This window comes from Sitophilus oryzae, unplaced genomic scaffold (genome assembly GCF_002938485.1).
Source record: "Sitophilus oryzae breed Bouriz unplaced genomic scaffold, Soryzae_2.0 scaffold_815_pilon_pilon, whole genome shotgun sequence".
Taxonomy (NCBI): Eukaryota; Metazoa; Arthropoda; class Insecta; order Coleoptera; family Curculionidae; genus Sitophilus; species Sitophilus oryzae.
The window spans coordinates 2,352,604-2,380,311 of NW_022147434.1; the positions used below are offsets into that span (position 1 = coordinate 2,352,604).

The 27,708-nt window shown below is 31.9% G+C and overlaps 1 protein-coding gene and 1 long non-coding RNA gene across 13 annotated transcripts in view; both read left to right on the top strand.

The window, feature by feature from the left end:
- The first annotated feature begins 1,137 nt into the window (after positions 1 to 1,137).
- The window catches only part of LOC115889561 (matrix metalloproteinase-14), a 109,124-nt gene continuing 82,553 nt past the window's right edge, over positions 1,138 to 27,708 (top strand). For 11 of the 12 annotated variants that reach the window (XM_030909600.1, XM_030909601.1, XM_030909605.1 and 8 more), the window contains exon 1: positions 1,146 to 1,520. In XM_030909600.1, coding sequence (XP_030765460.1) covers positions 1,434 to 1,520 — 87 coding nt within the window. In that variant the 5' untranslated portion in view covers positions 1,146 to 1,433. Of the gene's footprint in view, positions 1,521 to 27,708 lie in introns of all 12 variants that reach the window. The other variant, XM_030909602.1, reaches the window with a different exon arrangement.
- LOC115889563 lies at positions 9,855 to 10,889 on the top strand. The gene is made up of 3 exons (XR_004051469.1): positions 9,855 to 10,159; positions 10,215 to 10,283; positions 10,338 to 10,889. It is a non-coding gene; the product is annotated as an uncharacterized LOC115889563 (long non-coding RNA).

Consider the following 27,708-nt stretch of genomic DNA (forward strand, 5'->3'; position numbering starts at 1 on the left):
TATATATATATATATATATATATATATATATATATATATATATATATATATATATATATATATATATATATATATATATATATATATATATATATATATATATATATATATATATATATATATATATATATATATATATATATATATATATATATATATATCTAATCAATGTATTCCGCGTAAAAGTTCTATAGATTGTGTCCCCGGATTGTCTTTACAAGAGGAAACACTTATTTATATTTTCAGAAAAAATGCATTATTCATAAAAACAATCCAAATTTTGTTCTAAAATGGTTAATTCCGTTTATATTTTTACAAATTTTCATACCGTTTTTATACCGTAGAAAATTAAAAAAAAAACATGAAAATAATATTTAATTAAGTCCTCAAAATCAAAAGGCCTTTCTATGGTAATATCATTTCGATTTCATTCTTTGACAGATTGTTATTGATAGAATTTTAATTAACATCATATTTTTTGCTGGTTTAAAAATGTTAAAGAAGCATAAATTTTTTTTAGGTCAATGCTACAGAAAGGGTGATAATAGTTATCGGAAAATATGATACTTTAAAAACAGCAAAAAATATGACGTTAATCAAAATTAACAATAACAGTCTGTCAAAGAAAGAAATCGAAATGATATTACCGTAGAAACGCCTTTTGATTTTTATGACTTTTTGGGACTTTTAGAAAAAATTCAATAATATTTTCATGTTTTTTTAATTTTCTCTAAAACGGTACTAAAATTTGAAAAGAATATAAACGGGATTAACCATTTTAGGACAAGCAAAATTTTTTAAGGAAGTATGCATTTTTCTCAAAATGTCGATAATAATAAATATCATACTGTAGAAGTAATAGTAATATCATACTGTAGAAGTCGATTTTTATGTTTTTTAAAGTCTACAGTTTTAAACTGTGCGTTTATAGTACGTTTTAACGGAAGATATAAAATCGAAGCTTTATATATCTTTATTGCCTCAAATTCAAAAACACTCGCACCGAATAAAGCCTCAATTATTCGTGTCTCAAAGAAAGCTCCCTATAACGCGCTGTCTTCTTCGTTTCCGCTGTTCATCCTGCCAATTCTTGCGGTAGGTCGCCATACACCGATCGAACCGATATAAACAGCTCCTGCTGTAGATGCGCGTTTCAGTCGACAGCGAGTCGCGCTATAGCCACGGTCGGTCCTGCCAGCCTGCTGCACTTAGCTTCCACCCTCTCTCTATCCATCTATCTTCCTTCTACTGCCGGCAGAGAGAGAAAGAGAGAGCGAGCGAACCCCAGCAGGACGATCGTCACGGTTTTAGGGGCGCGCACGTATACGGCGGGAGTTTTGAATTTTATCACTGCCTGTTCCGATAAGACAGATAGATAAGATTAGAATTATACTCGAGGAATTAATTTTCGGCAATCGTAATTAGTCGTAACGATGGAGAAAACGGTCGGCTTAGCTTCGGTTTTCGTGGTGTTTTTCAGTTGTTTTGTGGTGGTTACTCCTGCTGCTAATAATGCCATGGTAAGTGTTTAAATACTCTTTACGTTAGAATGGGCTTTAGGAAACTATTTGGTAAAAATACACAGTTGGTCTGGTGACATATATACAGGCGAACGAATGTGAGATTTATTTTCTTTAATACAAAGCTTATATGAATTCCAGAGGCCAAACTAATATTTAAAAAAAAATGTTGGATAACTAACTTTTTATATTACATTTGGAGATTGGAACCTTAGTTACAACAGCATGATAAAACACTAATTCACCACAATAGAACCAACACTTTTGTTTTAAACACTAGATACGGGTTTCGATAATCATGTTAGAATCATTAGCATATGATTCAGTTTTAATCATCTGTTGATGATGCTAACATGGTTAGCGAAATGCGCGTCCAGTGTTTCTAAGTAATATGTTTTGGTGTATTGTGGTGAATTAGTGTTTTATTTTGCCAACTTTTTAATATATAATAAATAATGTTATAATGTAGACAGTATAAAAACTTCTAACATTACAAGGTTCCTTCCTAGGTATATTCAAAGCAATCAAACTAATATTAAAATTAATAGAAAATCAGAGAATCATGAAAAAATGTTTTTTTTTCTATTTTTTTTGTAATTTCGTGTCTATTGGATAGACAGTTACCTACTGGTAGAGGCTAAATGCATCTAGCATTGCTAGGATTGTGATCTTCTCAAGCTTTGACACAACATACTATCTATTATTACTAGCTTCATATAAATAATGATTTATCCACCTTTTTTTATTTAAATGGGTCTATCTAGCAATAAGAAATTCGTTCACCTGTATTGTCACAAGAACCTAGGGAACCTACACAAATTCCAATCACTAATGTTTTTTATGATTTAATTTACGTAAAATATGAATATTTAAGGTTAATGATATTTCGAAATGTATTGTATTTTTAAACAATTTAACCAAGTGATTACCAATTTGTTTATTTTAAGAATCACCTATCTTCTATATTTTGAACACATACTGTAGAATAGAAATATAGGGACATACTGTAGAATAGAATATAGAAACTGAATAAATAGAATAGATATAGAAAATTAGAACACAAAATGTTTATTGAATATTTTGTGGATTTCAAAATGCATTCTTTATTAAAATTTTTGCTTGTTCTAAAATGGTTAATCCCGTTTATACGTTTACAAATTTCTATACCGTTTTAGAGAAAATTAAGAAAAACATGAAAGTATTGTGGAACCCGTTTCTATGGTAATATAACTTCGTTTCCATTCTTTGACTGATTGTTATTCATAGAATTTTAATAAACGTAATATTTTTTGTTGTTTTTCGAAATATGTATAATGGAACGTATAATGGAAATTTGGAAAAGCATAAACGGGATTAACCATTTTAAACAAGCAAACATTTTTATGAAGAATGCATTTTTCTCAAAATTTTAATAATATAAAAGTTTTTCCTCTTGTAAATATAATCCGGGGACATACTGTATACCTATACCTGATTACCTATATACATGATTTTGAAAAACTTCAATCTTATATCAAAAATGACATTTGTAGAGCAAAGGTAACATACATTTTTCCACATTGATGCATTACTTATAAATTCACGTTGCTTGTCTTATGGAAAAGGTTTTGTTTGCTCTACTTAAATTTTTATTGCAGTTGATTAAATATTACAGTCTTTTAAATATTTGTATATAACTATATATACTTAGATCCACAAGAGTTTTTTAAACATTTGCTAGCTAACTTTTTCTTATTGCTAAAATACTAGAGTCTGTCCAACGACTCCGGGCAGATTTCGACAGACGACATTGAAAAAATGACAGAAAATACAATTTACTCAAATGCCTTTTACGACTTAAAACGTATTTGAATTTACAACTGTGACACAACTGTTCAACAGGGACTATATTGCCTATAGACACATGTGTAATAACAAGTCATAATTATCCATAATAGAAGGTATTAAAAAATCATGAATGCTGAAAATGCATAACTTGCTTCTGCTCTGCAAATGTCATGTCTGACATAAACTTGAAAATATTTGAAAAACGGTTACACCTAAAACTGCTACATACTAGAATGTTGAATGCTACATACTACTATAGTTACGTTAGTACAGTTCGATCTGTAGTTTCTAGGTTTGTCATCCGATAATTAATTGTAGGGTTCAGAAGTCAACCAATATAAGTCAATCAACAATTGCATTTAGATAATGAGGTTTAAAAAGCAGAATTTAAAAAAAATAAAGTTAATTTGTATAAATTTATTTTTTTTAAATGCTGCTTTTTAAACCTCATTATCTCAATGCGTTTGTTGACTGACTTACACGGCGGATTGACTGCTGAATCCTCTAATTGTTTGAGCTGGGTGAGAAAGTTATACTGGTCGACCAACCGAAAGTTATATCGACCATTCTTCATTCAGTGTATTTTCTTGTAATTAAAGGCATGACCAAACTTAATAATTGTTTATTGAAACTGTTATTGTTAATGAACATTTTTAGCAAATGTGCTAATAATTGCGGCAATCTTCAGTGTTCATTAGCAAAATCATAGTATTAATTTTTTGCTTCTTAAGCCACTTTTTAGCCCATAATCTTATTTTTTTTCTCGTTATAATGATAGGTAACTGTAATGCCAGGGCAAGACCATTTTTTTATTTTTGATGAAATAGTAGCCGTGGGTACTTACAGAAGCGAAATTCAACTGATTACAGAGAGATTTATTTTGAAATCGGAAAATGTGGATGCAATATCCAATTTCGTTGGCCTGACTGTTATTGAGCCAATAAAGTTGGACGTGTGTAGCTTGTTTTAAACCATTACAAAAAATATGCCACAGATTAATATAAAATTGTTTTTGAGATTATTTCAAAAACAATGCTATTTTAATCTGATTTATGCCCCAGAAGAATGCCAGTAAAATTCTAAAAAAACTCCACTACAACATTATTTGACCATTAATATACAAAAGGCGCAACATATTGACCTTAACTTGGTTGGTTCTATCAACTTAAATTTTCTTTTGCTTTGCATGATTTGTTTTTTATTTTTGCAGTTTTGAATGAGAAGTGCGATATAATATAAAAACCCTAAAATGTATAGGTTGGGACATTTTTTCTACTTAAAATTTAGTAGACTGGCAGTTGTTGATATAATTATCAACACTACGAGTATATAATATTAACCATATATATTTTTCTTTATTAATTTCCTCTATTATTTTCTGATCAGATAGTAATTAAAAAAAATCTCAGCTTCCAAGAAATTATGTCTTTAAGGATATTTGTTATAAGCATTCTATTAAAACTGCTATTTACATACATTAAATATAATCGTGATTTCGGATGATAAACAGACAATAGAAATAATATAAAATGTAAATTAAATGATGTCATTTTTTGGGAATCATTATCAATTCAGCTATCTATCTAGTTTGTGATAAAATATTTTTATATACATTTCAAAACGCACTAGACAACCTTTTTTAGATTAAATGTCAATTAATTTTAGTTAGTTATTTAAAAAAAAATGTGAATGAGAAATAAATTTAGGAGGGGCCAACAGGAGCTAATATTTTATTTTCGTGATTCCATAATTTTATATACCGTGTGTTTTTCAAAAGTGGCTCACTCTTATAACTTATTTTTATATTTTTTGAGTTAAAAAAACGGGATTCAGTATGTTAGTAATATCACATAAATCAGGATTGGTTGCCGTATTTAATTAATTTTTGTCACTTCCTGTTTCACCGGAAATTACTAGAACTTTTGATTTTTAAACGGTACCCTCGGTATGCTTGTATTATGAATTACTTTACTTGATAGAAAATAATTTTCTGAATAGAATGGCATATCATATGTCAACTTTTGACATTTGCGCTTAAAAATAAATAGCATTTTAAATTTCAATCTAGAGTGTTACGGCTGTGTTAAGACCACTAATTTTTAATCAAGGAGCCTTGGAAAAATATATTTGATCGGCTAATGTTTTTCCTGACTTTTCCTGGCTGGTTAAAAGCATGGCTCTTTAAAAATTATTAATTAAATTATTATTGTATTAAAAGCCAAATCGTATTTTTTAACATAACCCAATTTGTTCAAATGGAACGAGGTTGGCTCAATAGAATAGAAATAGAGTAGCATATGATCAATAAAATAGAATAGAGAAAAAAAAGGTAAAGATTTCAGTTAACGTCTCCTTTTTGCTGCCAGGGCTAATGTGGACGGGGCCTACTTTGTTTACGCGGAATCCGAACCGCGGTCCTCGGCCATATCATGGTCAATAATGGCCTACCGACTTGGCAAGTGTCTAAATCGACTCTTACTCACGAGATATCCGATCTCAACCGGCCTCGAACCGGCGTGAATGAGCAGTGTGTGTCAATAGATTTTACACTTTTGCCTTTTTTTTTCGACAACAGCACGATACAGTGTTTCGAACCGGTCACCCGTCCATCCACTAGTATCGCCTTACGTCGCTTAACTTTGGTGTTCTAATTGGAAACGGTATTTCGACGTAGCTAGGCCGTTGCCCTGAATAGAATAGAGAGACACAATCACTGCACTCTAGATTGATATTTAAAATAGTATTTTTTTAAGCTGAAATGTTAAAATTTGACATAATATGATAATGTCATTCTATTCAGAATGTCATTCTCTATCAAGTTAAAAAAAGTATAAGTAAAAACAAGTAATATTAATAAATAAATACATTACATATTACATGGAACTTATTCTTTGCGTCTTAATTCAAATGCGTCAACAGGTTTTTCATTAGTACCTATGCTATCTCCTAAATATTCTTTGTTCGATTTAATGTATTATCTATTTTTTCTATTTTTTTTTGTGATTAAACCATATTAACCTAAACCTAACCAAATTGGTTTTTTAAGTTTGCGTAGCTCATTGTTTAAAAGTTATCGAGTGAACGTGTTAGTTTAGATCATTGAAAATCGGTTAAAAAACGAATTCAACAAACAACAAATCATTTAATTATCTTGTGTTGTAATTTTAAAAACTCGTAAGTTTTTGATTAAAATCACGTGGTTTAGGTATTTTATTCTCGCTGTTTTTTAGTAATTTACTAATAAAAAATTGCGATATCGGTGCTGAAAGATTGGAAACATTGCAACTAAGTAATTGCGCGATATGGACTTTAAGGTGCTACAACTATCAAAGCGTAACCCAAATCTATTTGTAATTAAAAAATAAAATGGAAAAAACTCGCTAAAAAATAAAATTCAGAAAAAAAAACGTCTTTGAAAATGTTAAGGTCGGCAAATATATGTTTTTTACTCAAAATCAGTTGTTATGTAGAAAAAATCCAAACCTTCAGGGTGATGACATACAGAGGGTATACTCTCTAAATTCTCCATTGAATAGTTAAGTTGTAAACCTGGCTTTTTGATTAGTAATACTAATATAGATTGTTAATTTACCTTTTCAAAAGTCTTTAATTAAGCAGTTAAATAATAATATTCAATATTATATTGCGAGAGAGGAGACCGATTTGTTGAATTCTGCAGGGATAATAATTTGTGTATTATGAACACCTTCTACGAACTCCCGAAGAGAAGGCTCTATACTTGGAAACATCCATCAGATAGTCCAGAGAAACCTGTCAGAAATCAGATTGACTATATCACCATCAATGAACGTTACCGAAACTCAGTACAGGCAGTCAAAACTTTTCCGGGAGCCGATGTCCCTTCAGATCATGTCCTCCTAGTAGCGAGGTTCAAGCTCAGATTAAAGAAAGTCGAAAGAAAACAACCGTCAAAAAAGTTAAATGTCGACTATATACGGGACAATCACGAGGTAATTATGAACACTCTGGAAAATAAGTGTGAGGAAAAAATACTTGACTGCAACATTGAAGACCACTGGAATAAGTTAAAAATATAGTATCAGAAACAACATCTAATATACCTATAGCCCAACAGAAGAAACAGAATTGGATGAATGACGATATTCTGCACCTAATGGAGGAAAGAAGATCATTTAAAAATCAAGACCAACAAAAGTACCAACTTATTAATAAAGAAATTCGGAAGAAAATACGAGCGGCAAAAGAGGCATGGTTTGTGAATCAATGTAAGGAGGTTGAAGAGTTACAGAAGAGACATGATACCTTCAACTTACATAAGAGGGTTAAAGAGTTAACGGGTGTGAATACCAACAGAACTCATAACCTTGTTGACAAGGATGGTAATCTCATTGTAAATGACATTGATAAACTGAGAAGATGGAAAGAGTACATCGAAGAATTGTTTGATGACGAGAGAATAGAAAATGTGATACAACAATGTAATACAGGCCCTATGATAACAATGGGTGAACTAGAGAAGGCTATAAAAACAGCAAAAAATAGAAAGGCAACGGGTCCGGATGAAATACCATCGGAAATACTCAAATGTCTCGATATTAAAGGAAAACAGTCGCTACTATCGCTTTTTAACAAAATATACGAATCCGGAGTTATACCAACTGACTGGATCAAGTCAACATTCGTAATGATCCCCAAAAAGGGAAACTCTAGGAAGTGCTCTGATTACAGAACTATCAGTTTAATGAGCCACGTCCTAAAAATTTTCCTTCGAATTATACATTCAAGAGTATATGCCAAAATAGAGGAACAAATTAGCGAGACACAGTTCGGATTCCGCAACAATCTTGGAACTAGAGAAGCACTTTTTTGCATCCAAGTCCTTGTTCAAAGATGCAGAGATGTCGATCACCCTGTCTTTATGTGCTTTATTGATTTCGAAAAAGCATTTGACAGGGTAAAACATGATAAATTGGTTGCGATTTTACGGGAAGTGGGCATTGATGATAAGGATCTCCAAATAATTAGAAACCTTTATTGGAATCAGCAGGCAAGTGTTAAAATTGGCAAAAATACCTCGGAAACAATAGCAATCCGTAGAGGTGTGCGACAGGGATGCATTATGTCGCCACTACTTTTTAATCTTTACTCTGAATTCATCTTCAGGGAGGCGCTCGAGGAAATCGATGGCGGTGTCAAAGTGAATGGAGTTAATGTCAACAACTTAAAATATGCTGACGATACCGTTTTGTTAGCCAGTAGTCCGGAAGAACTGCAGTTGCTGTTGGATAGAGTTACAAGTACATGCGATGAGTATGGGTTAAAACTTAACACTCAAAAGACTAAGCTTATGACCGTTAGTAAACATCCTATAAATCCGATACCAATAACAGCTTATGGAGTCGACCTTGAGCAAGTTGATAATATCACCTACTTGGGCTCTAACATTAATAACGATTGGGATATGAGCAAGGAAATCAAGCAACGTATAGAGAAAGCTAGATCGGTATTCTATCGGATGAAGAAAGTGTTATGTAGTCGAAATATTAACATAGAACTAAAGTTAAGACTTACAAGATGCTACATATTTTCCACTTTACTTTATGGGGCGGAAAGTTGGACACTCACAGAGACATTGCTAAAGAAACTCCAGGCTTTTGAAATGTGGGTGTATAGGAGATTGTTGCGGATAAGTTGGGTTGACAAGGTTCGTAATGAGGAAGTTTTGAGTCGCTTGTCCAAACAACCCGAAATAAATAAAAACATCAAGATCCGGAAGTTAGAATATTTTGCGCACGTTATTCGACACCCTGAACGATACAACGTCCTCCATTTGATTATGCAAGGTAAAATAGAGGGTAAGAGAGGACCTGGTCGTAGACGCACATCGTGGCTTCGAAATTTGCGGGATTGGTTCCAAAAATCAAGTGCAGCACTCTTTAGGGCTGCTGCCAACAAAATTATAATAGCCAATATGATAGCCAACGTTCGTTGAGGACATGGCACTCGAAGAAGAAGATATTGCGATAAAAATAATTATATAGGCAAATAGGTCAACACAAAATCAAGGCCTTCTTCGATATAAAGATTAAACACCTAATTTCTCTCATTTTTAGAAATAGATACTCATAGCTTTATATTGTTGGAAAGGGTTAAACGCCAGCATTGTTTTAACATAAAGGCTATTTCTGACTAAAATAGCAAGTAGGTATACAAAAAAACTGAAGTGCTTTAAGAACATTTTTATAGAATCTTATTACTCCGCGAGATAAAAAAGTTACGGGCAATTTTCAAAATGATTGAAAATTCAAAAAGACCCCGTATCTCAGTTAGCAGTGAAAATATCGACAGGCGGTTTATGTCATTAAACATGTCTCAGAAAACTCTCCCATGACATCTACAGTTCATCTACATCAAATAAACTTTTAGTCACGTGATTAAGCTTGATCGGCACAGCGTTGCCCATTTTTACATATTTTCTTTTAATCAAAATATTTTAGGCAACAAAAATTAATTAATTATAAATATTGTAACGTTTTAATAAAACGATACTATTGGCAACCCAACATACACCCTACCGAATTAGTTCTGACTAATTTCGGATACTCTGTTGATAGTACTTACCCTTGTCGGCGCAGAACTAGAGCATCTTTTTGACTATCGGAAGTCACAATTTTTGATTCAGATTTCGTCGCTTAAACATCGACATACTTATCTGAAGTCATCCGAAAAAGTTTCAACCTTTTTACCCTATTAATCTTTGGAATGTAGTCCTAATGGTTCCTGGCATTTGGGGAAGGAATCAATTTTAAGTTTTCATGGGTATTTTTGTGGTAAGTTTGATCTTCATCATATTTTTAATCTTTTGGTTCAACCTTCTCTTTACAGATTTTCTAAACGTGGTTTTGGTTGTCCTGTCATGAGTTTAGTTTTTGAGTAAACCCTCAGCATCGTGAGGTAAGTTCTAAAATATCTAAAATGAATTTTGTGCATAAGTTGTGTCGTTTCCAGGGTTTTACCGCCCGTAATATGACATGGCGAGTTATATGTCGTGATTGGTGGTTTGAGGTACGAGAGCCTGTATCTATGATCCATGTTTGATTTCCACATGGCTGGTGGTATTGTAAGGGGCTGTTCGAGGCTGTGGTAGATTGGGGATGAGCTCCCACACCTAACGTCCACACACCATCCAGAAGGACGAGCCAAAGCCTGGAATTGCACCAGATAATCAGGCCAGATTTCATATTTTTTTATTAACTCATTTCAAATCTATTTACTTACTGTTGATGAATTACGTAATTAATTATGTAATTATTAGATATCATATTTTAATTTCATTATTAAAATATAATTTTCTTAATTTTAAATATACAAATTTTTATATAATTTAATATCTTGTCAAGTATTTTGTGATGGTGTCACTTGTGACATATTTATTTAATTAACTTTTGATTGATTTACGGAATTAAGTGCGCATACAACAAGGTTCATGAACTGCGTTAGTTTGAGGTACTTATATTTAACTTTATTTTGCGTAATTTAATATTAATATGTCAATGATTTTTAATCAACAGAACAAGTGATACTATTTTTTTTATGTCATACATTTAAATTTTGATTACTTATTCTTAAGTATTAATTCATTTTAAAAACCTAACTTCATCCATCAATTACTGTCCTTGTTTAATATTTTTTTAATTATAAATAAATTTAAGTTGTAAAGAGATCTATTATTTCTGAGTGAATGTCCTGGCGCCCAATAATTATTGTTTTATTGATTAATTATAACACCAAATAAAAAAAAAATAAAAAAAACGAACCTACGACTGGTCGCAAAGACGAAAAGCTGCCGTTTGCATTGTGTCAAGAAAACGTTACAATATATAAACAGTAATTTTATTTACATCAACAAAACTCACTTTCTTAATAGCACTTAAGGGACATAAAGGGCCATTATTACCGCTTTCCCGTTCAAAATATTCTAATAAAGTTGCGATGAGTTTTTAAGCTATCTTATACAATTCGCCCTAACAGAGGTTCTAAAAAGAACAATGCACTGCAAAGTCTGCTAGTAAGTATTTTTTAAGCTTAAAGTATCACAACCCTATTTATTTATCAACCCAAACCAAACCAAAAACTCGTAATACAAAACTAAAGTGTCAAAACGAATGACAATGTCAGGAAATAAAAGTGGCAACTTGACGTATTTTACAGCAGAGCCTACCTACCACCTGAATCCCCAGCGGGAAATTTAAATTCCAGTTAGTCAGCTCGGCGCCGAATATATCCATTGTTGGCAACAATGAATTTAAAAATCGCGCCTTCGATTACGTAACTAAAAGTTTAATTGATATTGAATATATTATGTCAGTTTGCTCTATCTAGTCAGGAAATAGTTTTCTCTGAAAACTGACCAATTTCGACCACCCTGTACACTTACTTAGGAACTGTCACTGCAAACACAGAGTGTTTTTTAAGAAAAGTTATTTCTAATTTTTACTTAAAATGTTATGGCAAAAATTAACATAATTTTTTTACGTATGAAAAAACAATGGAATGGCACTGTATATTTTTCAAAATTTGCATTACCTTTTGACATTTTTCGTTATTCAATGTCATTCGGCAATCGTCATTTAATATTGATGATTTTTGCAATTGCAAGTATTGGATATTCTACCGTTTAAACTTTTTTCAATAACTCAATAATAATAATTTAGGTAAAAAAGTATTGTTACTTAATCGAAGAACCTGTTACCGAAAATATAACAAAAATACGTAGCTGGAAAAATCTGATTATAACTTAATTACAAAAAACACAATGTTATTACTAAACGAGAGTACCAGAAAGCATTTATTATATTCTACCTGTTACACTAAATATTTAAGTAAATATTGAATTAATCATACAAATGAATCATATCGTTCATTATCGCGTAGTTTAAACAACTATATACTCCGATAACAAACAAACAGGAAAATGGAAAACAAATTATTTGTTATAGTCGTATATCTAGGCGTTTAACCATCATACTTGAATGAAATGATTGGTTCTTATTATTAGTCATTTAAGCGTACTTTATTCATCGTTTAGATTTTGAAGTTAAGTGTATATTTTAGCGCCAAAAATGTATCTACTTATCACTCGTTTGTATTTTATTGTGTAGATAACAATAATAACCTTTAATAACAAGCATCAGATCAAATATATCCATGATAATAATTTTAAAAAGATTTTAATAGCAAAATATAAAGTTGAGTATTTAAAGAAAAATGATCATCACTTCCAGCTTATCCAACCATTTCCAATAATTGTGGAACTCATGGTGTAGTCTCCCTCCTCCCTCTAGCTTATCCCTGCTAATATTCTAAGGTCATGGTCCCATCTTAGGTTTGGTCTTCTTCTAGGTCTCTTAATTCCTCGTGATTACAATGTTTGTGGTACAATGCTGTAATTTTTGTGGTTCATCTGTTGTCCGCTCTCATTGAGGGATTTGATTCTGTGAACGATATCTATTACCTAGGTCTTTTGTCGTATCCACTCTATTTTTTTCTTTAGGATATAACAAATTTATTTAATTGAATTTGTATATAGGGTGGTCCGAACTGTATTCCTGAAACTTCGGCAGCATATTCTGCAGATAAAAATAAGTAAAAAAGTTCGGTCTAAAATGCTTAGTTTTGGAAATACAGGGTGTAGAAGTTTCATTTTTATTTTGAATGTTTCCAAATAACTTCTGAAGTAACGTCAATATTTGGATGAAAACTGGTGTCTGAGAAATTTGATTTTGGTGTCAATATCACTTCTGTTTGTAGGGGGCGCTATCTACATGTGTTTTAACTGTTTGGAAGAGTAATAACTTTTCGCCCCCGTTCTGTATAATACTACTGAATGATTTAATGTGATAAATATAAATTTCCCTGATTTTTTACGTAATAAATGTATCTTGGTAAAAATCGCTACGAGCAACCGTTCTCAAAATATTTAGAATGGAAATAGTCAATACATGTCATTATTGACAAAAAATAAGCATGTTGAGTAGATAGTTATTTGACTGAAATAATAAATTTGGGAACTTTTTATTTTTTTTAAATTAATCATACATTTTTTGATAAAACATGTTTAATTATTTATGTCAAAGATGACAGGTATTGATAATTTTGATTCCAAATATCTCGAAAATCATTACTCGTAGCGATTTTTACCAAGAGACCTTTTTTACGCAAAAATCGTCGTAAATGTATATTTTTGTACTCAGTAATTTTATCTCTGTACTCAGTAATTTTATACAGGTTCGGAAGAAAAGTTAGTACTGTTCAAACCAGTTAAAAAATATGTAGGTGGCGCCCTCTACAAGTAGGAGTCATATTGACATCAAAATCAAATTTCTCATGTCAAAAAAATCCCAGAGACCAATTTTCATCCAAATATTGATGTTTCTTCAAAAATTATTTGTAAAAAATCGAAATAAAACTGACACTTCTACACCCTGTATCTCTGAAACTAAGCATTTTAGGATATGCAGTTGAATTTTTTACTTATTTTCATCTGCAGAATATGCTGCCGAAGTTTCCGGAATACAGTTCGGACCACCCTGTATATCGTTTAAAAAATCTGTAAACAGTAAAACTAATATTCTGTTTTATTAATATTAAACAGTAATACAGTTATTTAAAAATACAATACACCCTGTTTAGTTTTTTTAATCTTAAATAATACACAAAACAAATAAGATTATATCAATATAAACTTTATATTAATAAAATACTTCTATTCACATTAGATAATTAATTTATTTATGTATGAATATTCAAAATAAATAAATAAACAGGTTTTCAATAAAGTTATTACCACATAAATGTGTAGATTGCAATGAAAAAACCGAAGTATGGTCGTCAGTGAGATTCATCAATGACAAATCAATTTCCTGTAAATTTATTAATGTTTTCAGAAAAGAATTTCTACATTTTTTCTGAATCAGATTGTATAAAAAGCGGTGAAAATTCCAGTTTGAGATTATGTGAATAATTTGATTTCTTCTAAATGTGAATAGACTAGAAATTTTCAAATTCTTAATCGTTTAATATCGCTTCAGAAAAGCAGAAATCTAATTGCAGTAATATGCATAATAATGCGTTTTTATTTTTGTAAATGAAGTTCGATTGTTGTGGTTATAAGATTAAGAATATTATAATAGATGTATCTGGTGTTTTGAAGGTCATTCTTGGAAGTGAAATTATTTTATTTAATATAGCTGTGTGTTAATGTCATACATTTTTAAGTATAAACATTTTTAAATTTAATAACTATAGTGATGAAGTGAGAGTTTTTTTGTCTGTATCTTGTGGTACTTGTAGCACTAACGATCTGGAATGATAGGGTGCAATGGATTTGAGAGTTGTTGTATAAAAAATTGCGGATTTTTACGACATTCGTCGTCTCCCGCTTCTCAACTTCCACAGATTTCTGTCTGTCCAGTCTTCTTCCTGAAGGCCCCTTGAATTCATAGTGTCAACTACGCCCTGCTTCCATCTTCGAGGTGGTCTGTGTCTCCATGTTTCCGCCTTTCGCTTGGTGTCCATGAATTATTTTTTTTTGGCCATCGGTTATCATCCATTCGTTGGAGGTATCCGTACCAACTTTGTATTTTGCTGTCAATGGCGTCGAGAATAGTTTCTTTTTCTCCTATAATTTCTCGTATTCTTTGATTTGAGAAGTGTTCTAGTCTTCAAATGCGACAACTTCTTCGCCAAAAATCCATTTCAAGAGACAGCAACTTATTTTTCTCTACTTTGTTTAGCTCTCACGTTTCAGCGCCATAAGTGGTAATGCTCTCTACAATGGCTTTATATAGTAGAATTTTTGTTTTTTTGGGAAATTTTGTCACTCCACTACAACGAGTTAAGTTGACCGATAACTCTTTTTCCTTGACCAACTTTATGTGCAATATCTTGATTGCTTTTTCCATTTGTTGTAAAAGTGACGCCCAAGTATTTAAACGTACAGACATTTTTAATTGTACCGATTCTTACATCCCAATCCTCACGTTCGTCATCACCCACTACCATGTACTGCATATCTTCTTTGTGTTTATTGTTAGGCCCCATTTCAAATATTCCTCATGGAGTTTTCTAAACATATAACTGGAGTTGTCTCTGTCTCCCGCTATTAAGACCTGGTCGTCGGCAAAGAGTAAGGTATAAAAAGTGTCTTTTCCTACTGGGATTCCCATTCCACGGTATTTCATCTTCCAGCACTTTAGTACTTCCTCCAAATATACTTTAAATAAAGTTGGTGCTAATGAACACGCTTGTCTTAAGCCCTTATTCACAAGAAGTTCTTGGGAAATATTGTTTCCAAGTTTAACTGTGCTACTGCAACCCTCGTATAATTTTCTTGTTGCTTGGACATACCAACTACTGATACCAAAATTTTGCATTGACACCCACAACTTACTTAGTGGGACTGTATCGTATGCCTTCTGTAGATCAATAAATATCAAGTGGACCGTCCTTCCCCTTTCTAGCCTTTTTTTGATTAGATGTTTAAGAGTGAAAATGCCATCAGTACATGAGCGTCCCGGTCTGAAACCATTTTATTCTTCCGATTCCGTTATTTGTGCTTCTATCTTATGTTTTAGTACTTTACCATAGAGTCGAGCAACAGAACAAATGACACTAATTCCTCTATAGTTTTCACAGTCGCGTCGGCTCCCTTTCTTAAATATGGACGTATATAGTTGTTGTCATTTGTTATCTATACGCCTCCAACCGCTGGCATACAAGTATAAAACTTAATTTCTAAGAGACTTGTAATTAAGTTTGTATTATTAATAAAATTAGAAAATATATATGTATAATATAATATTAAATAACCAGTGCCAATGTCCATTAGCACCTTATTCAGAACAACAGTTGTTTCTTATATATTATGTTACAGTTAGAATAATGTAGAATGAGTGGGGGAATGTTAATCACTGCAACCTTACTGATCTATTGTGTCCCCCTTTCTTGAATTAATAACTCATCATACAGTCCCAGGGCTTTGACATAAGCCAGTATCTGGGAGGGTTTATAGAGGGTAATTCTCAATCAGTTTAAGGCACAAATTAATGGTTGTCGTCTCCGCGCACTCAGTAATAAGGTGTTCTGGTGTTTCCCCATTTTCCCCACAGAATCTGCATTCGCCGTTTTTCCTTAACTTCAATCTACTAGGGTGTTCATTGAGGAGACAGTGTCCTGTTAAAAACACCGTGACAATCCGAAGGTTGTTTTTACATAAATCAAGCTCTGATTTTTCTTAGTCGTAAGTCCTTATAAACTTCTTCGAATGTATTACACCGTTGGAGGATTTCCATTCCAGGTTAAGGATGGAGTCTTCCAAGTGCTTGAGTTTCGCTTTTAGTTGGTTTCCGCTTGGAAAGCAGGACAGTTCTGGGTTAGTTAGGGGAGTGTTCACTTTTTTCCTAGCTAGATTATTTGCCTTCTCATTATCTTCTATCCCTTGGTAAGCTGGCATTCTTTGACCAAGTTTGAATTGATTGATACTGAATTGAGTACTTTTAACGCTGTTTGACTATCGGATAAGATGGCTATTTCTTGTTTCCGATAGATCCTATCTAAGATAAGTTGTACGCATCTTTCGATATCGTATATATCTCTGATTGTAGGATGCTAGGTGCTCATTGGTTCGGAGTATTTAGTCCTCGGCAAAAATACTCTTCAGTACTTTTTTTTCATCAAGCGTCATTTTTAAAGTTTGGACACCTTGTATTTTTCGATTAAACTTTTCTCTATTTACTCAGTTTTTATTAACACACCAGAGTGTTTATTACGTGCCACCAGACCTTATCGTTATATAACATCTATTAACACTTTTATCATTTATTTGTCAGTGCATATCAAAATTACATCGTTATTCTAAATTCGCTTATACCAACAGATGTAGTTATGGTCTGATAGATAGAAAAATTTCATAACTCGTATTGATTTTTTTTTGTTAAAAATGTTAACGCTAGGCTTAAAATTTTGATTTATCTTTTTTTTTAAGTTGGTTTCGATTTCTCTTTATTTTATTGCATTATATCTCTTAACACATTAATTACAGTTTAGTACTTGAACTTAAATATATCCAGGTTATGTAGAACTTACTCCTCATACTAATAATGATAAGAAGAAGAATAATAAGAAGTTTCCTAAAACAAAAAAAAATGTGATTTAGAATGACATCCTAAATTTTTTATATATTTTAGAGTGTTCAATGTATTTTGTTCTAGCTGGCCAATGTTTATGATTTTTTAAGAAATTTGTAGCTCCTTTTAAATTACGAATTAAATAATTCACCTGTCGATTATACGAGCGAAAAAAAAATATTTTAGCATTGGCGAAAGTTTGAAACATCCTGTAAAATTAATGGGTCAAGTTTCATTTAGCCGAAATCTGTTAAAAAAGAAAAAAAACATTTTTTTGTCATCTAGGTACCTCAGGGAGTATATTACTGAAAAAAATTTTCCGGGGAAATGCGTCACCATTTTTTGAATGCAGTTTAAAAGTAACGAAATGACATACATGAAAAATTAATGTTATTTCGTATTTTAGACGTCTTTGTAACTACTAATACGAAAATGAAATTCTGCGGAAATGCGTTGTTGCCATTTTTTGAATACGGTTTAGAAGTAATGAAATGAGATATATAAAAAATTAATATTATTTTCTATTGTATAGTTATTTTTAAGCACCGATACAAAAATGAAAATCCGCGGAAATGCGGATTTCACCACTATGCAGTGATCTTCTTCCCGACCTTTGACACATATCAATGAATAATATCTATTCTTATCAACTTAACATCGCTATGGCCAATGAATGCGAAAATTAAAAAAAAATTGTCAATAAAGCATAAAAACGACAACTAAACCAAACCAAACCCTAAAAAAATAACCAAACCAAACCAAAAGTATGTAAAAACTTGAGAATACTATGGAAAACTTCGAAATATTGAAGGTCGCCCTTATGATAAATTTCCGCGGAAAAAGTTATATAGAAAAGTTATTAGCAAATTATTAATCAAAAAAAAATATGTCGTTTTTATCTTCCTATCACATTTCGGCACTTTCTAAACGCGGAAAAATCAATGAAAATGATTGTGATAAAAATATATTTTCGAATAAAAATTAGTTCACATCGTTATATTAGGTAAATGTTTTACGTCCATTTTATAATGAAAAAAAAAAAACTATTAAAAACACCGTAAAGTTTTAATTTACAGTTAATAGAAAAATTAAAAATTCGAATTTTCTCAAAAACAAAGAATTTCCGCCGCAAAAATCAAATTATGTAGTGCTAGTTTTCTTGTATAGAATCATCCTATAAATCGATATTCTATGTAACTGATATTCTATGTAACTTGAGCCAAATTAATTAACAACCATACCAATCTAAGCATTAAAATTATACCTGTGCTTTCGACATTATCATCAGCACTATGAGATGTGTTTATTGTTTTTTATAAAGAGACCTCTCTATCATTTTAAAATACGGCAACAATACCCGATACAAATTCTAGGCATCAAACCATCTCTGTTGGAGTAACATTTATCCAACAAACATTAATAATATGCCACTTTATCCAAAGAAAACATTCGACCAATGTGTACCAGTCATGATATATGCATGCGAAACCTGCGGATTCTTAAAATGGACATTATAAGAAAACTAGCCAGTTGCACAACGTTGAATGGAACGAAATATGATGAGAATAGCCAAGAAAGACCGTAACAGAATAGAGTGGACACGACAAAAGATCCAGGTAATAGAAATCAAATTTACAAACAGAATCAAATTTACAAACATTACAGCATGGTACCCACGAGGAATGAAGAGACCTAGGGGAAGACCAAACTTGAGATGGGACCATAATATTAGGAAATTAGCAGTGATAACTTGGGCCCGCATTGTCAACAATAGACAACAATGGGCCCACTTCAAGGAGAGTATCTCAACATGTGAGGGAAATATATAACCATAATTGGAAATGGTTGAATAAGCTGAGAATTATGATGATGATGATGATGATGATGAGGTGCGATTAGGACCAAAGAAAAACTTCTCAGGGTATATAAGTAGGCGGTCAAGGCGGTAGCAGTTTTTTAATTGATAATTAATGATAAAGACGAAAGAAATCAGATAAAAATTACCGAAATTTGCCGTAATAACAGCTGTCATATATCCAAATGTCAAACTTATCTTGGGCCCTCGATAATAGTTTTTCTTTTTCTTGGGGACTTTTGACGCACCTTGTCTAAATCAAAATTAAATAACACGAACTACCTCACAAAATATAATAAATTTAGGAGATGGTTAACAAATAGTATATTTCTTATTTTGCTAGTTCAATGTTCATACTGTATACTAGGTCGTTTTGGGTCTAATTGAATTTAACGACTAAATAATGCATGTCGAATCGTTTTTACAATATAATTAAAAATATATTTACTGTTTTACGTTTAGATTACATACTTTTGTTCGATACATTTTCCCACATTTTTTTAAAAAAAGGAAGTTATAATTAACGTAATATTTTTTTATACTTATTCATCTATTATTTGGTTCTTAACTTAGAGTAAAATAACAAAGGTTATTACGACAGAGCATTAAGTTTCCTGCATATTTTATTAAAAATCATGAGAATTTAGTATTTTTTTATTTAAACTAAATAGGTTAAAGAATCGTAAAGAGATGGATAGTCGCATCTAGTAAAGAACAGTTTTGTGTTTAGCCGTAACAAAGATCATGTCTATAAATGGTTAAAAACCATGTATTAAAATTTATCGATAGTATTTTTTATATTTATTATTTTTTAATACTTTAACACACCTTGATAATAAATATCGATAGATTTAGTAAATTTACTAAGAAACATTCCTAAAGATGATGACATTATATCAAATTACTTTATTTCGACATGTTCAGCAGAAATATTTAAATTTATTACATTTTATTTTAAGATTTGAAGAGGACTATATGAATCGCGATATTGATGATATCAGAATCCTTGAAAAAATTATTTAAAAGTTATAAAATGCACAGAAATATATCGTTACAAAATAAATTTTGCTTGAGTAACACAAATAACTGCATTAAAATTAGTCATTTATGCTTATAATTTTTAAATACCCTATTATTTAAGCAAATATACAGCAAAAGTATTTAATATGCTGGCAGTCCGAACACAACTCTTGATCATGAAAGCGTGTAAACAGATTATTTTTAGTCGTTGGCTGTGAGTTAGGTAATCTAGTTATGTTAGCCTGGGTATTATGAGTAGGTATACGAGTAGATATTACTGGGTTTGATTTGGTTGGGTCTTCTCGAAATGACTAAACAAGGCTCATCAATGCCATTCCTGCCCAGAACCCTTCTGCGGCGTTGCAAAAGTAGTCACGAGAATGGTTACAAATCACGATGGGTGACCAAAAGATATCTAGAATGGTAAAGAAATTCCACCAGGGCAGAGCATTGATAAATAGTTCATAGTAGAACGTTAGCTAAAATTCACGACAGACCTGATAAGCAAAGACAGAAAGAAGGGATTGACGGATGAAGCCATGAGCAGGTTCTGTCAATCTGAAGAAGAAACGACAAAATAGAATTTTTTGACGGCCTGGCAAAATGTGCGGTTCTTGGTTATAGGCAATGACTGAGAGCTATATGGAGTGTTCAGTCTCCAAGTTGCTAGGCTTTGTGAAAAGGACTGAATAATGTATCTTGAGGATCAGAAGAGGACTACAATAGATCTGAAAAGGTTACAGTGGATCAGGCCGATAGCCATCTCGAAGAATCTAATCTAATCTTAAACATCTAAATATTCTACGTTATTAAAATACATCAATTTTTGAATATAGAATATAAAAAAGCAATTTGTATCTATTTATCGAAGATGGTTAATATCAATGGTCGTTCTTTTATATTAAACATTAATGCTAATTCATATTAAATAATTCAATTGTTTCTTCTCCAACTGCGTCTTGGCATGCAGGAAAAATTGTTTACTTATAAAAATTGATTTTCTTAACACCGACGCTTTCAAGGCTACGAATTGTTTTCCACGTACATAAATCTAATCGGTTTACACATCTGTTCTAAGGAGATGTCGAATTTCTGTTTAACAGGTCTTCAATTCATTCGATCAATTCTTAAAACGAAATCCGGCTACGGCAATTAGATATGCTCATCGATCGAATCAAAAATAAAGTCAATGGAAGCATGGCTAATATGCGATCTTCTAATTAGAAGTGGTGTACATTCAAAGAATTCCATAGACATTGTGTTTATAATGACATAACGATTTTTTTGTCTTAATGGTTGGGTAATTTGTATAGATTTTGGTCTGCTCTTCGAGTTATAAGGCTAACAAAGCTATTCCTTGCAGAAACTTGACGAAAAAAATGTCTGTATGTACACTAGTTGGTCACCCATTATTTTGGGACTATACTTGTGAATACTGCTGTAGCGCCGCAAAAGGGTTCTGAGTATATGAATAGTATTGATGAGCTTTGTTTGGTTTGATATGGAAGATACCGCAGGAACATAAAGAATATTTGACTACTACTTACGTAGATTGCAGGTTGTATGGGAGGCGAAAAGTTAATTCTCGCGACCTTATCATACAGTCCTAGGGCTTTGACAAAATTCAGTATCTGAGACGGTTTTATAGAAGTTAGTTTTCCATCTCCGATATCATTTGTACCAAAGTTTATGACACGAATGGTATGACTCTCGGCGCACTCGGTGATGAGGTGTTCTGGTGTTCACCATTTTCTCCACAGAATCTGCATTCGCCGTTGTTTCTTAGTTTCCATCTACTGAGGTGTTCATTGAGGAGACTTAAAATTAAGTAAGAGACTTAAATCAAGAAAAATCTTTGATCGAGAAGAAATAAGAGGAATTTCGTCAAGTGTATCAGACCGTTGGAGGATTTCCATTCCAAGTTACGGATGGAGTTTTCCAGGTTCTCGAGTCCTGTTTTAAGTTGGTTTTCACTTGGGAAGGAGATTCCATGACGTACTCTTTGCTTTGCTGGGAAATCCTTTAAGATGTTCAGCAGCCAATGTGTACACTATTTTGCCGTGAGGTTATCACGTTGCCCGGGGTGCACCACGAGGAGGCTCTACGTAGCACCCCGCAAGGCGCAGTTCTCTTTAAATCGTCTTCATGAGGCCGACCTGGATGCTATAGAACGGATCGCAGACCTAAATCTTGTAGTGTAATTATGTTATCATTATGTAGTGTAATGTTTGATATAGTCTATAAAATGAATAACTTTGAATTTTGACCGTTATTTTTTACCAACATGGTAAATATAAAATTCCTCTGTCAAAAAAGTTACTGATATTCTTTAAATTGAGTGCCTGAACGAATCAGATAGGTAACTCTTTTTACTTTCGTGAAATAGAAAAGGAAAATAATAAAACAAGTGACAGTTCTTCCTCTTCTTACAAAAATCAACACAAATGTCAAAAGTAAAATGTCATCAGCTTTTGACATTTCTAAATATCAGACCAATGCCGTCTCTAATAGAACAGCCTCGGAGCGAGATTTATGACGTCACGCTAGTTAAATACTACGGATTAATAAATATGTTGTAGAATACATGGAAAACATAATAATTCCTCGTATTTTTGGTTTGTATTTTAAAAATGATATAGTTTACATGATATATACATAATATACAGTTAATAAATACAATATATATATATATACTTATTTATAGTAATAAATAACTTTGGCAAATAAATTATGAACCATACAAATGCAGCAAATGTTTTACAATATACAAATAATGAATAGGTACATAAGATAATGGGTAAAATGTAAAATATATTTAAAATTTTGGGGTTTGAAAATTGATCTAATTTAACAAAAAACATTCAATATCTACTAATAGTGATGTATTATTATTTGTATTCACAAAATGTATATGTATATTTTGCAAGTATCAATGTTCGAAAATTTATATTTGCAAATAATACAATATCATAGAAAAAAGGCTGCAGCGATGGCTATGAAATAAAGATCGCTGTCATTTTATATGTAAAATTGTTCTAAAATTTTTTATTTTCTTGGGATTTAGGTTCGGGAAAAACGCTGATTAAGTTTTCATTTGTTTTTTCATTATTTTTTTTGGTTAAAAAAAACGTTTCGGCTAACATCATAGCTTTCATCAGTGTTGTGTCATATAAAAAAAATAGTGTCGAATATAATCCAAAAAATTACATATAAAATATTCACACCACATACTGTTTACTGCAATTAATAAAACAATATAAACTTGTCAAAAGATGACCACGTATTTTTTTAAATTATTATTCTCAACACTAAAATTATCTACATTGACTATGGAATACGATTTCAGCCATAGTAAGTAGTAGATATTGAATGTTGTTTGTTAAATTAGATCGATTTTCAGACCCCAAAATATAAAATATATTTTACATTTTACCCATTATCTTATGTACCTATTCGTTATTTGTATATTGTAAAACATTTGCTGCATTTGTATGGTTCATAGTTTATTTGATTTATTTGCGGAAGTTATTTATTACGATAAATAGGTATATATATTGTATTTATTAACTGTATATTATGTATATTTCATGTAAATTATATCATTTTTAAAATACAAACCAAAAATACGAGGAATTATTATGTTTTCCATGTATTCTACAACATATTTATTAATCCGTAGTATTTAACTAGCGTGACGTCATAAATCTCGCTTCGAGGCTGTTCTATTAGAGACGGCATTGCGTTAGCATGGCCGCAAGTTGCTAACCTAATAAAATTAACACTAGAAAAGCCCGCGGGAACTGTCAAATTCAAAGTTATTCGTTTCACAGACTATATCATGTGTACTCTTAATACGCCATACGACATATATATATATATATATATATATATATATATATATATATATATATATATATATATATATATATATATATATATATATATATATATATATATACATATATACTTGGGAAGGAGAACGGTTCTGACCCAGTTAGTGGAGCGTTTGCTCCTTTTCTAGCTAGATCGTTTGCTTTTTCATTATCTTTTAGCCCTTGGTGGGCTGGTACTCAGAGTAAGAGGACTGTATTATCTTTGCCTAATTTGTTCAGCTTCTATAGGGCTTTTTTAATCTCTGGGGCTTTTCTAGGATCTTTGACCAACTTCGAATTGTTAGTTACTGAGCTGATCGCTCTTAAGGCTGCTTGGCTATCAGATAAGATGGCTATTTCTAGTTTCCGATAGTTCCTATCTATGATAAGTTGTATAATAATAAGGTGTGTTAATAATTTCTGCCTGAAGGATGCTTGGGGAGGTGCCCATTGGTTCAAACTCGGTATTACGTCTTTAAAAAAGAAACTGGACATGCTTAAAATTGGAATAATAGGAAAATTGTTTTATATTGCTTACTCTATAAAAATACTCAATAACAACAATTAATAAATATTAGTCATCCATAAAATATCACTTATAAAATCCGTTTATTCTACCGGTAGTAATAATCATTCGGTTGACGCAGGATAAATTACGTGAAATTTAAATTCCACAGCCGAAAATCACATAACGCGTAACGCTATAGCTCTTCCTACGTTTCGATTTGGTTCATCAAGGTGAGTTTTCATTGAATAGGTTTCCGGGTCGGACATACACAGTTCGACTGCGCCGGACCTTGCTTATTATCATTATCAAGCTCGCGATGCAGTTGTGTGCTGGTACATTATAGTTGTCCATCTAATTCGTCCGCTTTAGACATTTCGCCAGTTTAGAGTTATCAATTAGCGTATACAGAATACGTCATTTTTACGTTAATATATTTTTGGTTTTATATTCTTAATAAACTTTAGTAGATTGTAGGGATTGTAGATTGGAAGGGGGAAAGTTAATCAAAGCGATCTTATAGGTTTATTGTGTCCTTCTTTTTGAATTATAATTCATCATACAGTCTCGGCCTCTATCTGGTTTTACAAATTTTAGTTCTCCATCTCCGATATCAGTCGTACCAAAGTTCATGGCACGAATGGTTGTCGTCTCGGAGGCGTACTCAGAGATGAGGTGTTCTGATGTTTTCCCATTTTCTTCAAATAATTTGCATTCGCCGTTATTTCTTAGCCTCAATCTACTGAGGTATTTCTTGAGAAGGCAGTGTTCTGTTAAAAACCTTGTGTCAATCCGAAGATTGTTCTGACTTAAATCTATGAAAATCCTTGACCTTTCTCTGATTTAAACATAATTTTGATTTAAAGTTTCTCTGATTAAATTGTCTTCTTCGGAATCTTTGAGAAATTTATTTGAATGTCTGAGGCCGGGGGTGGGGGAATTCCTATTTCAACGGATTGCGGATGGAATCTTCCAGGTTCTTGCGTTCAGCTTTGAATTGGTTTTCACTTGGAAAGTGGAACGGTTCTGGTATAGTTAGTAATGCATTCGCTTAGTTTTCGGCCCAAATATTCCTACCTGGTTCCTGCTTTGGTAAAACAAAAATAACTAAAGAGTAACACGACTTGGCTTTATACTGGACGTATAAAGCCTGAATCACTATATTCCCAGCAGGGAGGAATCTACACTATTTTTTTAGGGTGCAGATTCAAAACAAATATGTTTTTTGGACCAAAATCACAATATGATCGACGCACTAGAAAATTGAGATTTGATACTGATCTTAATTTGAATTCTAGCTAAAACTCGATTAGATAGCATTAATCAAATCGAGTTTTTAGGTAGAATTAAGTATGTACATATTACAAATGATTAATGATCTTTTTATCAAGACAAGGAATCTGAGAATAATGTGAATTGTAAAATTACTATAAGCAATCACTAAAGTCAATTTTTGTGCATGTGCAAATGTATAATTCTGTTAAAATTTTAGAGTACAACAAACCATAATTTAAGTACTAAACGAATAGTGTAAAATTGACTAACCTGCAAATTATTAGATGAATTATTACACATCATAAATATACTAAAAATCATTCAGAAGGATAAAAAAACGTTTATATCAATCTATATGATAAAAAAACACAAAAAATAGAACAAATGCAAAACCAATCTAGAAAAACCTAGAACTTCGGAATAACAATATTATAAAAGACGAATTTATATTAAACAAATTAGAAGTTATTATATAGCTGCTATTATTACTTAACGATTTTCCTTGTTAATAAAACGCGAACATGGCGGGTACCAAAAGGGCCTAAAGAACATTTTTGGATGCGCAGTCGTCGAAGCTCATTCTCCTTACCTCTTAGCACAGATTAGGTATATACTATATGTATACAGATAAAAATCTTGTCCCTAATTCGTGGTACGAAAATTGTTTTTTATGACGATGAGCAAACGAGTAAAATTTCCTGTGCGCAAAAATAAACTCGCGTTTAAACAGCGTAATAACAGGACCGGTCAGGCGCTGTGCACAACTTTAGAGGCCGTAAGTGGGCGTGCTATGTGCGCCAACTAGTAAGGTTACTAGTTAGGTAACTAGTGCGCAACTCCAAAAATTGGAACCACGAAAAACAATGCCTTTGACGATAAGTTTATAATCTGTGCTCTTAGTGCAGAATCCGGCTGCAGGATTATTACGCTCATCATATTTTTAATCAAAACCTAATTTTAATGTATATTTATGAATGCCAATCAAAAAGTTGCCGCAACTATATTTTAATTAATAATAATAACTGATTTTGGAGATAGCATTACGTTCATATTTTTTTTATCATTTATATGTCAAATTGAAGCTATTTTTATTATGTGAATGATGTACAGGGATGGGAAAAACACAGGGATGGGAGTGGGCACAGACAAAGAAAACTTTACAGGACGGCGGCGTAATATTTAAGGAAAGAAAATTAAGAATTAGAAGTTTACCCTAATTTTTTAATCTTATTTTATAGTATAACATGTACAACTATAAAATTTTATTCATTCGAAGTATATTCGATCTTCCTTTATTAAACCGTTGTTATGTATTATCGTCAAATAGAATATAATAACCATATTAGAGCGTTATTTGTAAAGCTTGCGCATCGGTAAAGAACCGGTGACAATAAAGCATTCGCAATTACCATTGTGTGTTAAGTCAAAATTAAAATTTCATATGATATCTTTGTCTCAAAGCGCTAAACTGAAATTTTGCATTCTTTGTGTCGCTCAAGGTCGGTGTCATATACGTATAAAAGAATACGCATAGCGCATACTAATTCGATAATATAAAGTATTTTTTCTGTCAATGACCACTGTCAATGTACCGTAAGTTCATGATTTATAACTTTGTGTTATTAAAAAAATCACGATATTACGACAAGCTTTATAACTATCAAAT